General features: G+C 45.8%; 1 protein-coding gene across 8 annotated transcripts in view; it reads left to right on the forward strand.

Moving 5' to 3' along the window:
- add3a (adducin 3 (gamma) a) overlaps window positions 1-14920 on the forward strand; it is a 93017-nt gene that overhangs the window by 61920 nt on the left and 16177 nt on the right. For all 8 annotated transcript variants that reach the window (XM_036524800.1, XM_036524792.1, XM_036524776.1 and 5 more), the window contains 4 exons: window positions 2861-3082; window positions 9862-10000; window positions 11188-11339; window positions 11942-12022. In XM_036524800.1, coding sequence (XP_036380693.1) covers window positions 2888-3082; window positions 9862-10000; window positions 11188-11339; window positions 11942-12022 — 567 coding nt within the window. In that variant the 5' untranslated portion in view covers window positions 2861-2887. The remainder of the gene's footprint in view (window positions 1-2860; window positions 3083-9861; window positions 10001-11187; window positions 11340-11941; window positions 12023-14920) is intronic.

Below are 14920 nucleotides of genomic sequence, written 5' to 3' on the forward strand. Positions count from 1 at the left end.
TTGGTCTGGCTGGAAGAGACAGTCACTTTAATGAATGCTTACGAAAATGAAGAATACCGATTCTCACCAAACCCCTAGACGAAGTTTTAAAGTTGGACTATGGCGCAAATTTAAGAAATGACTTCTGTTGGGGATCGAACGACTTTGTCGTTTCCTTTGCCGCATTTTAAAACCAAGGTGTTCAGGTTACCATATCTGAGCGTGGTCCACGGCAAGGATCAGCAAGGATCAGCATTTTTTGAGTGAAACTTCTGCCCAGGGACGTCGCATACCTAACCATGAGGGATAATGTACCCTACAATACGCTGTTGATTTAACCGACACAGAATGCGAATCTTGTGACTTTACCGATATAGTAGTGTCCTCTGTTTTTACCAGTGGCCGTTCTAAGTCGTCGGAAACGCGGCGCTGACAAACGCGGCAAAGCGTTGTAAACATTGGAGGCGGGTCAGAATTTTATTTGGAAACACTGCAACTGTAGGGTAAGATGATTACTTTCACCAGTTTACGGACGTCCTGACAAGTTGCACACCGTTTACCGACTGTCAGGTCGCCAGCTTAGAGTAATTAAATGTTTGTTTTACAATGTTTGTGAATGCATTGTCTAAGTAGCCTGTTTGCACTTTGTTTGCGGTGTGGTTTTTTCGCTTAAGTGATTAGTCCTAAAGTTCTGTTTCTCACTATTACTGTTGTAGTGGTTAGAACCGACAGATTATGTAAGCAAGTCACTTACTATTGTTTGGCTGCATTTATTAAAAACGCTTTGTTTATGTATGAAGAGCTGTTTCTAAGTTACAAGCATAGCGTGAGAATTTTTTTCCTCTCAAAGTTACAGTTGAGGGTTTAATTTTCCTGGTCCATGAGATGGTACCAACATGACTTTGTGCTCAGTCCCAGAATTAATTCACTTCAAAAGACAATGCAGTTCATCTCATAATTCCTCAAAAGATAAAAAAAAAATATGAGTACATAAATTTTTATGATAAATTATGTCATTGGTCTGTGTCAGCTGTGGCAAATGTTGGCACCAAAGAGGAGGTTAAGAGTTTCATGTCTACACAGAAGCAGCTGAAGTCAAGACACGCTGGTCTTTGCTAATTTGACGTCTGAGCAGGTTGTTGTTTACCTGTTCTTAACCTCTGCTGATACCGGCCCTTAGGGATGGGAGTCTCACACTGACAGAGCACTGATTAGTGTCCCTAATTATTATTAATCTGCAGACAGCCAGAGCCACAGCACTCTGACGTCGCTTTGGGCATTTTTTTTTTTTTTTTTTTTGTGTGTGAATGTTCCGATTAATTTTGACACAGCAAGTGACATCACGGTCCCGTTTGCCCCTGAAGGTGACAGATGGTTGTCCGGTCGAGTCAAAACATGCACCTCCTGGATAACTCTACACTGGTAAAAATGATCCAATCACTGCGCTTTCTTGCTGGCAAAAACAGACTGGAGCTTGCAGCCCATTGGAGTTCCTGGTCCTCCCAGCAGCTGTGTGTTTTGAGCCCTGGAGCTTAGCATTGTCACACTCTCGGTGGCAGCAGTGTAGCATAGTGGTTAAGGAGCAGAACTGATACCCAAAAGGTTCCCGGTTCGATTCCCCGGTGGAGCTGCTGCTGTACCCTTGGGCAAGGTACTTAACCTACAGTTGCCTCAGTAAATATCCAGCTTTATGAATGGCTAACGTTGTAAAAAACTGTAACCGATGTAAGTCTGCTAAATGCCAATGTAATGTAATGGCTGTCAGACATATGGTAGAGATATGTTACATGTCAGAGGGGCGGAGAGTTGGGAGGGGCAGGGTAGAAAGTAGCAGCATGGCTACCCGCTCCCTGTCAGGCCTGTAGCATCTACGCTCCCTCTAATCTGCGCCAGCTTTTTAAGTGGCATTTGACCTGAATGAGCAGCTTAGCAACGCAAGGCAAAGAAAAGCACCTCCCCCGAGTCAAATCTTAGGACGGCAGGGGTTGTGGTGGGGAGAGGGGGGGCAGCCGATAGAGAGACTAACCCTTAAAGGAGCTTGTCACGTGACCGGTGTGTTTTGAACACAATCCTAACTGAAGGTCTTTTTTTTTTTTCCTTCCCCCCTGCCCATCTCTCTGGAAGACTGTTGATGCACCATCTGGTGGAGCACGGTCTTTCCCTGCCAGTCTTTAATGCGGTTGAGCTTAACTTCCACTCAAGGAGCCTCACCATGGATCTCGGATAATCGAGTCTCTCTCCGCACCTCTCCTCCCTGTCCCAGACCCTCAGCTGGACAGTGGGAAAAAATGTAGAGTTTTAGGGGAGATTTATGGGAGAAAAAAAAGCCCATTTACACCCCCCCACCCCCACAGCCTCCTCAGCTGGCAAACGATGAGACAGTTTGGGACAGGAGGAGTTGGATGAAAAGAAGGGGTCATCTTGTTTGATTTCAGCCTTTTTATGATGCCGAAGCTGTTTGAGTTAAGCCTGTGTCGTCAAGCCTTTTATCAGAGGCCATTGTTACTGCAGGATTTTTTCATTCTGCTGTTAACTTTTTTATTTTGTCAAACTTTCTTCAAGGCCTGCAGTGTGTACCCTGGTAACGAACTTGCAATTTGTACACCAGTAACAAACCTGCAGTGTGTTTACCCCGGTAATGAACTTGCAAAGTGTGTTTTGTGGTATTTGGCTTTAACAGCTGTTTTCTCGTAGTTGCGTTTCATTTTTGAATGTCAAATTAGGGGTTCCCCATGGGACTGATACTTCCTTCTGCTTGGCCGGAGTTCTGTGGGTTGCTGTCGTGCCGCACGTGCTTGTGTGGTGTGACTCCGCCTCTCTTGGTAGTGCCCTGTAATGACTCTGTCACTAAATCTGCCGCCCTCTCCTAACTTCTCTGCAGGTGAAGATCAGAGCCAAGCACTGAAGCATGAGCGCAGATGCTAGCCATGGGGTGGTGACGACCCCTCCCGCACCCAGCGGGGGACAGAAGGAGAGGTACTTTGACCGAATTGACGAGAACGACCCCGAGTACCTCCGTGCCAGAAACATGTCCCCTGACCTCAGGCAGGACTTCAATATGATGGTGCAGAAGAAGAGAGTCACCCAGATCCTGCAGAGTCCGGTAAGTGCTACTGTCAACATCCTTTCCAGTTCTGGTGTTTGCAGCCCAGTCTTGATTGAGTTTTCCAGCAGGTTCTGAAAAGTGGGGTTCCCAGAGGTCAAAGCCTTGGCATTCATACTTGGCTGCATATGTTCTTGCCAAACCCCAAAATGCCATGAGGGAAAATCCGGCCAGAAATGGAGGGAATGACACATCAGCACACCAAATTCAGGGGGAAGGAGAGGGTAATACAGTCCTCTGTGTGGAGTCTTGTTTATGGGAATTATGCAAGATCCAGGCCTGTTTTCTTCAACCCAATGTGTATGGCCAAAGCAGCACAACCTTAGCAGTGAAGGCCCCCTGACCATTAGAATGTATTACTGCCAATCCTGGAAGTCTCCCTATCAATAGCATGTCTGCACTGTGCATTTAACAGCCCTAGATTAAACCTGAACCCTCAGGTGACAGTGCAGAGTAGAGATTTGAGGCAGTCAAATACCAAGCTGGATACCACTCTTAGACCTTTAAGTAATGTTTTTCACCCCAATTGCTTTTTTTAAATGAAATATCCAGCCGAAAAGTACGTAAGGTTTGGAAATGCTTCCGGGCAAACGGCGTCTGCTTAGCGGGTAAATAATGCAACGTGAAGGGCCTGCCAAGGGACAGTGTTGGCCGTTTTATTTTTAAAAGTTTAAAACGCGATCTGCGTTCCCGTCGGGCCCACCGCGGCTTCTGGCGGGCCCCCACGAACAGCTGTTTCAGAAGTCAGGAGATGGGCACATGTTTCAGGGCGTCTCGGTTTCGCTTGACATGACCGGGGACCGGGTGCGTGTGCGGAGTGAGGCTATTTTTTAAAATAATAACAAAAAAGCACGATTAACCGGCACCAGGTGCTTCCCTGTTGGAACCGGCTTTGTTTATCTCCGCAGAATGGCGGTAGCCACTATTGCCAGCCGCACACCGAAAGTCAACATCACAGCCTTCCCTACGCCACGGGCTTTTTTTTTTTTGTTTTGCTTTCCTTCGTTGTAAGTGGATTAGAAGGGTTTCCCCCTCTGCTTGTTTGTCTGCCGTGTTTACCCAGGGAGTGCCATCCCCTAAATGACATGTTGCATTCAGATGTTCTCTGAAGTGTTTTTTTTAAGCTGCGCATATATTTTTTAAAGCCTGTGTGTGACTAGCGGTTATGTAGAGATACAAAACAGTGTACTTTGTGGTGTATGACGGAGGAGTCAGCGCCTGCCATTAAAAGGATCAGTGTTAAAATACCGTGAAGCTGAGCGCTGCTTTTTGTTACCGCCATTTGTGAATGACAGGGGGGAAAACTATTTTTGGGCCATATGTACGCTGTAGTGCTCTTGATATGAAACAAGTGCTATGCATAGAAGGTTTAAACAAATTTCAGCACACCTGTTTTTGTTGTTGTTTCTTCCCTGCATTCCATGTGTGGCAGAGTGGTGTAGTGGTAAGGAGCAGGGGTCCTGATCAAAAGGTTGCTGGTTTGACTGGGGCTCTGTCGTTGTATCGTTGGGCAAGATACTTAACCCAAAAAAAATTCCTCAGTATATGTCCAGCTGTATAATTGGATAATATGTAGATGTAGAATAATTATAGCTTATGTAACTCCTCTGCTAAATGTACTCTAATGCAGAGTCTTTGTGATTTTTGTATCGCTTCCTGCCATGCGCGTTTGAAACAAAGCATTTAATTCAGCTCACTATGCCTTAGCCTCACTGATTTAATGGTTAAATATTCTTAGCCAGTCAAGGATGTTTTCACTGGCAGCTGTTTGTCAAACGAAGACATTTTTGAGTTTGGTCATTGTGACTAACTGCATGGATTACTTGCAGCCCCTCAATGTGTGCTGAGTGAAGTCCCCAGGGACTGGGAGGGTTTTTGGTTGGGGGGGGGGGGGTTGTCATACTCATCTTTGAACTGTTTTGCAGGCACACCCAGTCCTAGCAGGACATTCTACTCCGCTTACTTTACTTGCTTTAGTTCCATTTTTATTTATTTATTTTTTTATTTTTTTATTTTTTTAAAGCATAAATGCTCTGAACATACTGATATTTGAAGGGGTACAGTCTGTCTCTTCTGCTTGCCCTAGCTAAGTGGCCTGGCTCCACCCCTCTCAGTCTGAGCTGGTCAGCAGATATGAGAGGTGACCCCATTAATGCCATGTGATACGCTGGATCATATCAGCGGTCACACCACCCTGCTGAAAGCCGTCTGGGGCTTGGGCTGAGCCTGGACGCTGCCTCGATGTGAACCAGGGCTGCCGTTGGAGACAGTCCTGGAGGGGCCTGGTAGGGGTCACTCCTCCCCCTGGCCCATGTAAAACCAATGACCCGATGCGGTTATGGGAACACTGTGCTGGAGGAGGTGCCGCATTTCAGATATAGAAAGAGTAGGAGTGTTAACCCCGGTGTCCTGGCCGAGTTCCCAGGCTCCCTATCTCAATCTGGTCATGCTGTCACCCTGGCACTTGCATTTCCTGTCCTTTCCCAGTTCCGCGGGTCTTTACTGTAAAAGCAGAATGAGCTCTCGTCCCACTCTCGCCGGCAGTGTAAAGGTTAAATCCATAAAGCGAATAAATAAACATGGGCAGTCAGCTGCTCTCTGCCAAAATGGAGTGAGCGAGCTAAGAACGTCTCCCTGGATAAAACCGCACGGGCTGTTTGAGCGTCTGACTGTAATTATACGCCGTGATTGTGCAGCATGTGTCGAAACTCCCCGAGCGCAGCCAGCTCTCCTTTGATCTGCTTCCACGTGTCGACATATTGAAAAATTAGTTGTGTAGATTTTTTTTTTGTTGTTGTTTCCCACAATTTAGCAGCGCATACCACGGAAGTAACACCTGAGGCAGACGCTTCGGTAAACCGGAATTAGGCCCTGGAGGAGTCTAGCCTAGCGCAAAGCAGCAATCTCCACTCGCAAATGGAAAGCAAAAGAGAAAAAAACCTGAAACCCAAAAAAAACACCCACTGGTTGACAGCTCGATTTATGGCGCGTCTGTAAAGTTTCTCTCCCCTCTGCTGACAGCTTCCTGCGGGTAATAAAGTAGAATACTGACATAATTTAAGGCAGGGTCTCTGACAAATTGCGGTCCAGATCTGTGATGTCATATGTCATAGCCAGCCTGTTGGGATGACCCGGCTCGCTTCGAGATGAGTTTGTAACCACATAATCTGCATTGGAGACACAGAAGTGGATAGACTCCCATCATACATGCATTTATGATTTTTTTATGATATTGCTTTTCAAGACGTTTGGTTGTTTTTGCAAAACTGCCATCGCAGTACTTTGTTGTCTGCTGTTCTTTAATGGGGAGAGAGAGCAAGACTCAATTACTCCTTTGGCCTGCTGGGGGATGTTTCTCAAAGGCCTGGATTTCTCTGGTTCATTTTTTGTTTTTGGGCAGTACAAGCAGAACCTTTAAAGTGACAAACCAGCTGGGGGGCTGAATGATTCACACTGCAGTTCTTTAAATCTTACCTCTGTCCCAGTTGGAATTATGCAATGCTTACACATGATCGCAAGTTCAGCAGTCATTGAAATCAGTGGCGCAAGAATGTTGTTGTGTGTTGCTGCTGTGATATACAGTATGTTGATGTTAACTATTCAAATGTAATGGGAGTGATTGAAGGTCCCTCATAAGCTGACATAGATGTGGCACCTTGGAAATTTGTCCTTTTCTTTTGCTGTCGTGGTGAAACATTTTAGATGATGCATTAATTCTCTCTCCAAGACAGCAGAGTAATCTGTTTACACAAAGGGACTTAATTAAAATGACAGCTAATTATGACTTTATTTTGCTTGAGATAAAAAAACAGCTGCCCTCTTTACCAGCATTCTTCATCTAGTCGGTGTGCGCGGGGTGCAGGCCTCTGTGGAGTGCGGGGCATCTCCAGCCCGGTGGAGGGGAATAAAAGGCCAGCACGAGGGCAGCGTGTGAAGGGGGGCGGAACCACACTGTCCTGCTCCTCAGCGGCGACGGCGGAAGTCCGGGTCGAGCTCATACAGGCCTCCGCGGCCCATCGCCATGGGAACCACACAGTGAGGGGCAGCGGAATGTTAGGCTTTTCACAAAATCCTCTGAAGCTGGTCCCTTCTTTTTACTTTTTTTTCCTTTGGAAAGGGTGCATGGGATTTGGACGCATCATGGGCATAACTAGATGGCTGAGCTCCATTGGGTTGCCCACATGGTGTTAAATTGGTGGGTATTAGGCGCAGAGGGTTGTCCCTGTGTCTTGTGTGAATTGGTGATGAAGACGGTGCAAGTAAACCACAGAAGCCATTCGTACACTTCCAGCAGAGGATTCAGAAAGGTTGAAAACCAATGTGACATTGGTTTAAAAGTTGTTGTATAGAACAATCCTACACCAGCTTGATTGTCACCTTCTTAAATCAGGCTAAGTGGAGTTTTCCAGGCAGCCCTCAGAACAGCTGTGTTGGAGAAGTGCTAGGTCAGAGGCTGAAAGTTTTGCCATGTGTTTGTGCATCAGAACTCAGGAACCGATTCAAATAAGGACCTCTCCACATTTGTGCGATGGAATGCAGCAATGGAAATGATTAGATTTATTTGTCATATGCTCTTGACCAGAGTAACTTGGAAGGCCACCATGGCAGAATGCTGGAGCAACAACAGCATAGTTACACAACCTACCCAGTAACACAGGGGATTGAGTACCACATTAATTATAATTGAATTTGCCATGATTAAACATTCTCTCAATGTCCTTTAGTTATTTGAATCACAGGAGTATCCATATTTTGAGAATTTCCCTGTAACTGAATCCATTAAATTTATGCTAATGTTGTTAGCAAGCATTATTACTTTTTAAATCTTGTAAATTGGCCTAAATATTATCCTAAATATCAAGCCAGTCAGAGTGCTGGGGGGGGGGGGGGGGGGGCTCTGAACAGAGGAGGAGTGGGTGTGAGTTAGTTGCATAATTTCCACAGCGGAGAGAGTGCTCTGCATTGACAGCCAGAGCAACAGCAGAATAATAGCCTTAATTACCTTTTGATCTCTGCGATATGCACGCGTTAGCTTGTCCCAGTGCGTTCACATGTGTTTCCCCAGTCACGGTTCAGCGTACTTACTATAGTAACCAACCCACAAGTGTCATCAACTGCGTTCGACACAATGGCGGCGGTTGTTCTCCGCCAGCAGCTCCGCGAGGAGCCGTGTGCCTTTATAATGAGTCCCAGCCTGTTCCCTGCTTCTGTGTTTCAGTGGGTTCCACCTTTAAGGTTCAAAAGACGTTTTTATTCCACCCACACAAAATTAAAATCCTGTCTGACATGTCGCAGAAGTCTTTATAGCTTCTACAATTGAACTGGAAAGAAATACCTCTCCTCTGCATTTATTTTTCCATGCTGTGTGTGTGTGTGTGTGCGCGTATGTGTGTGTGTGCGCGTGTGTGTGTGCACGTATGTGTGTGTGCACGCGTATATGTGTGTGTGCGTGTGTGCGTGCGTGCGTGTGTGTGTGTTTGTGTCTGTGTGTATGTTTAGGTGTATTTGTGTGTGCTTACACTGATCCTCTCAACCCTCTCACTCTTTCACGCACAGATACACTGGGTTTAGCGCTGTCCTCCCACACCCTGCCTTTCCTGTATATGTAGCAGAGCAGATTATCGGTGCATACGGTCTGCACTGAAATCCACGCTGAACTTTACAGGGGTTGTCAAAGTTCTATAGGAACCCTCCTAGAAGGGGCCTTTTACAAGATGTCACCTCACACGTCTTCAGTAACAGGCCATGCATTCTCCTCTGGCTCCTTTGTCCCGCCACACTGTCCCAAATCCAGTGGTGTCACGCTGTCTGGGGACAGTGGGACAGTGGAAGCCTTGGGGCCAGGGCTTATGGGCTTTCCTGGCCAGGCACAACAGGGCGGGGCTGGAGACGTGCTGCAGAGTGCAACGCAGCACAGGCTGTTCGCAAAGCGCCCTGAGCCGCTTCCGGCGGAGGAGGAGAACGTGCCGGCCCCGCCAGGGCGAGGATTAGCAGTCCCTGACGCTGTGGCTCACTGACTGGCCAATCCCGGCAGCTCGTGATGAGTGTGACACTTAAGAGTAGGATTCTAATCAGGGCACGTTTTACTCTCACTCTCACTCTCTCTCTCTCACGCTCGCTCGCTGTCTCTCTCTTTCTCTCTATCTCTCTCTCTCTCTCTCTCTCTCTCTCTCTCTCTCTCTTCATCACCTTCTGTCTTTGACTAGTACTCTAACTCTAGTACTCTTTTTGTAACTGGCTTTCTTAACTCAAATTTAAATGTGTTGGAACGGCAACAAAAATACATTATTTCCAAAAGCAATGTAAAATTAATATTAATAAAAACAACAGAAGCTCTGAGGAGTACGATTCTAATCAGGCATGCTTTCTTTAATTCAAATTCAAATGTGTTTTATTGGCATGACCCACAAAAATGCATTATGTCCAAAAGCAATGGCCTCAAAATAAATATTAAAAATGGCTCTGCTCTGTAAGCTCTGTTGTGGCTCACTCTGTACCCTCTGTCCTGCAGACTGTGGAAGGCAGACACAAACCAGGCCACTATGCCTGCAGTCTGCTGCTCTCCCAGTAGGATTGTGATTTTTATGCCAGTCTTGGAGGACTTTCAATTGAGCTGTTATGTTGAATTTTTTTCATGTATTTTTTTCTTTAGTTTCTCATATTTTGGGCTGGAAACCAGGAAGTGCATGTCGGACCCCTGCAGTTCACAGTGACTGTATTAATAATAAGCAGTGATTACTCAGTAATTGCGGTCTCTGTGTTTGGTCTCTGTTTTCCAGGCCTTTAAGGACGAGCTGGAGGGCCTCATCCAGGAGCAGATGAATAAGGGAAATAACCCCACTGGGCTGCTGGCCCTGCGGCAGATCGCAGACTTCTTCATGACCAGCACCGTGGCCGGCTTCTCCACCTCCCCCCTCAGTGAGCACCTGTCGCCTTTCACTGCCCTATCGGTGGATTTAACACGTACATTTCCGTCTGCTGGACGTTACAGTTCCAGGGAACTCGAAACCATTAAAGTCAGCCCCAGAAGTCGAAATCGATAAATCTAGTTCTAGACGCTGAAAACATTAAAGCTACCTGGTCAGAATGTCAAAATGGAAGTCAAAATGGTTAAAGCCAACTCCAGAGAAGTCAAAACCATTACATCCAGTTCGAAACCATTAAAGTAAGTTCTATAGAGAAGTCAAACCCATTAAAGCCACTTCTGTAGAGAAGATGAAACTTTAAAAGCCAGCTCGGCAGAGAATATGAATCCCTGAAAGCAAGTTGTGTAGAGAAGGCGAATATGTTAAAGCTTCACTCCTTCGCTCCATTTTGGCCTGTGTTCTTTCCTGGTTTTCCACATGTGGAATTTGTTCAAAATCATGACATTGGCATGCGGAACTAATGTCGAGTCGCTAGAGTGTAATACAGTGGCCCTGTATGGCTTCCCTGGTATTCAGAGGGAGTGCGTTCCTCGTCTCAGCATCAGATACAAAACATCAGAATTATGGAAGTGTGGCAAAAGATGGATCATAAGGTTACAAGGCCTCGTTAAACCTCGAGACAAACATTGAGCTGTGGGGTCCTTCTTCAAGCAGTGCCAACCACAAAGATGGAAGTACTATGACTGTAACAGTTATGAGTACTTACGTTCTTTGATCGTATCTTCCATTTCATGTAAATTGCTTTCTTTTTACCTTTACAGTCGTAGTAATTGGTTGTAGACATATAGTTTACATCATACCACAATGCTTGAGTCTTGAAAGCAAGTAATAACAACATGAAGTAAACCCACATTATACTTGATTTACATTACATTACATTACAATCATTTACCCTACACTTTAGAATGTAAGTGTAGAACATAAGTGTGTCCATTCAAGTTAAGTGTGTCAGACCAGGCAAATAACACTTCCAGACAAGTGAGTGTGAGCATAACGCTATTCAAGCCCTACCCCATGTTAGCTTTCAGCACTTTTAAAGTTTTAAAGTTTAAAAAATACCTTCAGCAGCAAGTCCCCACAAACTGGATTGCACTCAAAGAAGCGTAGTTTCCTTGAGGGTAGAGGTGTCATTATGTTAACTGACAGCCCCCAGGTTAGAAACATGACTCATTTCCCTAGGCCTGGGGATGGTCACCCCCATCAACGACATGCACGGAACAGAGTCTTCCACTCTGGTGAAGGGGGAGAAGCAGACCCGCTGCAAACTGGCCAGCCTGTACAGACTGGTGGACCTGTTCAGCTGGGCCCACCTCGCCAGCTCCTACATCACAGTAAGTGCAGCTCTCTCATCACTGTTTTCCCCAGCTCTGAATGCATCTCGGCACTGGGGCAGCAGTGTAGCATAATGGTAAGGAACAGGGCTTGTCACCAAGAGGTTGCTGGTTCGATTCCCTGCTGGGATTCTGCTGCTGTATCCTTGGGCAAGGTACTTAACCCAGAATTGCCTCGGTAAATATCCAGTTGTAAAAATTGTAACCTGTGTAAGTTGCAGTAGATAAGAGCTTCTGCTAAATGACAGTATTGTAGTGTAGTGTGTAGTATAATCTCCTACAGTTTGGCCTATGAGCTATCAGTGGTGTGATTGACAGGGGAAGTCCCAGAAGGTCTTAGTGACATTGTACCTGTATTTCTGGAATCAGATATCCTGCAGCACATTCAACATCTGCCAAAAAAGGGAGGAAAAAGCATCCATATTTATTCTCCTACAAGCACTGTCATGCTTAGTAACGCAATGTGTAGGACAGCTCCTTCCTGGCCATGAAACGCAATGCTTGCTTTGATGCTGATGGAGACAAAGTGCCTCATTTGCCGTAATGTAATAACATTTGCGTTTGTAAAGCCTCTCTTTATTTTTGCCCCCCCCCCAACCCAGGTTCGGGTCAGCAAAGAGCAAGACCACATTCTCATTATTCCCAGAGGTCTGAGTTTCGCAGAGGCCACGGCGGCGAATTTGGTGAGTTGCAATCACAGCATTCTGAGGAGTCGTTTCCGCATAAGTTTACCGCGCGCCAGAAAACCCGGGCCCGTGCCAGGTGCGGGCGTAGTTTTTTTTGGCAGCACTTCAGAGCTGTTCGAGAGAGAGAAAGAGAGAGGCCCCGGCCAAACGGTGCCAATGTTTGAGTCATAGTTAATCAGCAATTTATTTAGTTAAATTATACAAAGGCAGTATTAGATTAACTGAAATCCAAGCTTTTGGCTAACACGGTCACTGAGAGGCCCATGTGTAGAATAATCCAGCAAAACTGTAATTAACGAGCACGTTCAGGCTTTACTGTATGCTTCTCCTGTGCTCACATTTCTAAACAGGAATCCATGTGTGTGAAATAAAATGACGAGGGGCAGATTATATATGTTTGCATAAGAAAACATAACCTGAATTTCTTGTAAATTATGTCCACAGAGGGGATAAGTGTAGTAAGGATTTCTACTAAACAAATAACATGACCCTATATCTTAAACTTTTCCATGCTGTTAGTTTTTGTGTGTGATTTATGGTGGTAAATACAAATGAGTGGTGTCTGTGTCACACGTCGCTGAGCTGTTTGCCTCGCTGACTTTGCCATTAGAGTCAGCAACGGCTCAGCCGGGTGGTTGCTAGGCGCCTGTGTTGCTCGGGGTGCTGCGCTGGCCTGTGTTCTGACACTCTTGTTTTGCACTCTGCACAGGGTGAGCCTGACACACTGCACTGGTATGAACAGGCGTGTGCTCCGGACCTCATCCACAAGGCCAGACCGGGTCACCAGGAGTGTAGGCACTCGGAAAGCCGGAGTGATTTGTTGTGGCGTTAGTCAATGACGTCATTTTCCCGGGAAATTGAAGGTTGTGAGAGGACATTGTTTTCTTTTGGTCATTCCTGGTAGGAGAAAGAGTGCACGAGCAGCTTGTCATGAATGCCTCCTTCCATGTATTCCATGTTAGTGAAAAGAGTCCTCTAGCTTTTTTTTAGTTTGCGGTGGCATTGATTTCCTCCAGTGATGAAATGTAAAATCTTCCCCCCCCCCCCCTTTTGGGCGGACACCTCTTTAGCCTCAGGAAGCCGTGAAGTTTGTGTCAGGTCAGAGTGAAAGATTCGTGTGGGTGGGGGATGTTTTGGCACCTCTGGGGGGTATTGCATAGTCTGAGGTGAACGAGAGGGCGCCTGCAGGGTGTTGGCTTGCAGCACGGAGAAAGCACTTCCCTTTATTGCAGGACATAAACAAAATAGAAGAGAACTGAACCGGCACTGTTCATGTGGGCTGGGCAGACTGGGAGTCTTTTCGTTCTTTGGCTTCTCTAAGTGGTAAAACGGTGATGCTGCGACTGCAGTTTAGGCTCTCAGAAAGGCAGTGAGGGACAATAATTTCTAGGTTGGCATCTTCCTGGCACAGCCAAAATGCACTCTTAATAAACTGCTGTGATCTTTCTCATAGTGGGGTCCCATTTCATCATTTGAACTGCAAGTGTGACATCATGAATAGGTTACTCTGTATGGATGACCTCATTCCATGTAGCTCTGGAAAAAAATGATCCTAGAGGCCCAAGATGGTAAAAACGGTAATGCACAATTATTTTCATATGTCAGATTGTCACAGTTTTTATATGCTGCCCCTTCAGGGTCCAAAACAAAGGCAAGAAACCGCTGGGTTTAGTTTGACTTTAGCTTGGCTTTCACGCCTATCACGCAAACACATTTCATGTGGTGCTGGCTTCGACAATCAGGACGAGTTGTCGTGATCCTCCAATGTAAATCTTTCCTGGCCCTAGGAAATGACATCACCAGGGTGGTTTGTGCCTGAGGTCGTTAATGCCAGCTGTTTCTACAGAGGCACATCCCTTGAACACACAATCACCAGTGTCCACTGCACTAAGTGCTATACGCAGTCCTCAGCTCACACATTCAGCTTTTGTTACATGTTGTGTTTCATTCTCACCCACTGACTCACAGAGTTCTAGGGGAAGTCCCGTCACAGTCAAGGGGTTAGTTCATTCAAATTACTGTTTGTTTAAGGCTGTTCAGATAAGGCTTCTTGCACAGCTATCCTGGATTGTGCTGGTTCACTGTTCCTTGTTTGATTTGTTGTTGGGGGTTGGTTAGGAGCTTATCATGTTTGTTTTGCATCTTTTGATGTAATTCTCTGGCTGAGGTTGGACTTCAGTTGTACATCAGACGTAGCAGCTTAGGCCTTAATTTGGAACAAAGAAAGAAGTGCGTTGAACGCAGATGACATGGGAGTGAGGGGTTGGGGGTGGGGGGTCCAGTATAGGATGAACATACGATGTAGCCAGACATTCGATCGCCTCTCATCCCGACAGCTGTGGGTGAACGGGATGCCGGACAGAATTATCCATGATTCGCTGAAAGGTCAAGGACAGTCCTGCTCTGACGGCGTTTAGTCGAGCCTGCCACGTACAGCACGTTATTGATCAGATCATCGGATCCCTGTTGTTTTGGCTGTAGTCTGGTTAGTAATTTTCAATGTGCTCATGCTTTGTTTAAGCAAACAAAACAAATGCATTTGCACCTGAGTAGGGTTTCCTCAGTTTGTCAATAGATGGACTGACTCTTGATTTCAGCTGACGGTTTTTTCAAAGCTGCCATGTATTTGGAAGGTCTTTTATTTAGGAAGGTTTACCATTTGAAATATAAAATTTGTTTTATTTTCCAAGTATTGGTGGCCACTTTGTTCAGAGCTAGCAGTGTTAGAACCAATGACATCCTTGAACGGATGCAGTATATTCTCATATTGAGCAAGGCACCGGACCTCACTGCATGAGCAACAACCAATGGTCTAATAATGTACCGGCAATTAATTCATCATGCATGAAGTTTATTTATTTATAATCTGGTTTCTTCACCAATAAGATAAGGTTA

The sequence above is a fragment of the Megalops cyprinoides genome, chromosome 1, assembly GCF_013368585.1.
Source record: "Megalops cyprinoides isolate fMegCyp1 chromosome 1, fMegCyp1.pri, whole genome shotgun sequence".
Lineage (NCBI taxonomy): Eukaryota > Metazoa > Chordata > Actinopteri > Elopiformes > Megalopidae > Megalops > Megalops cyprinoides.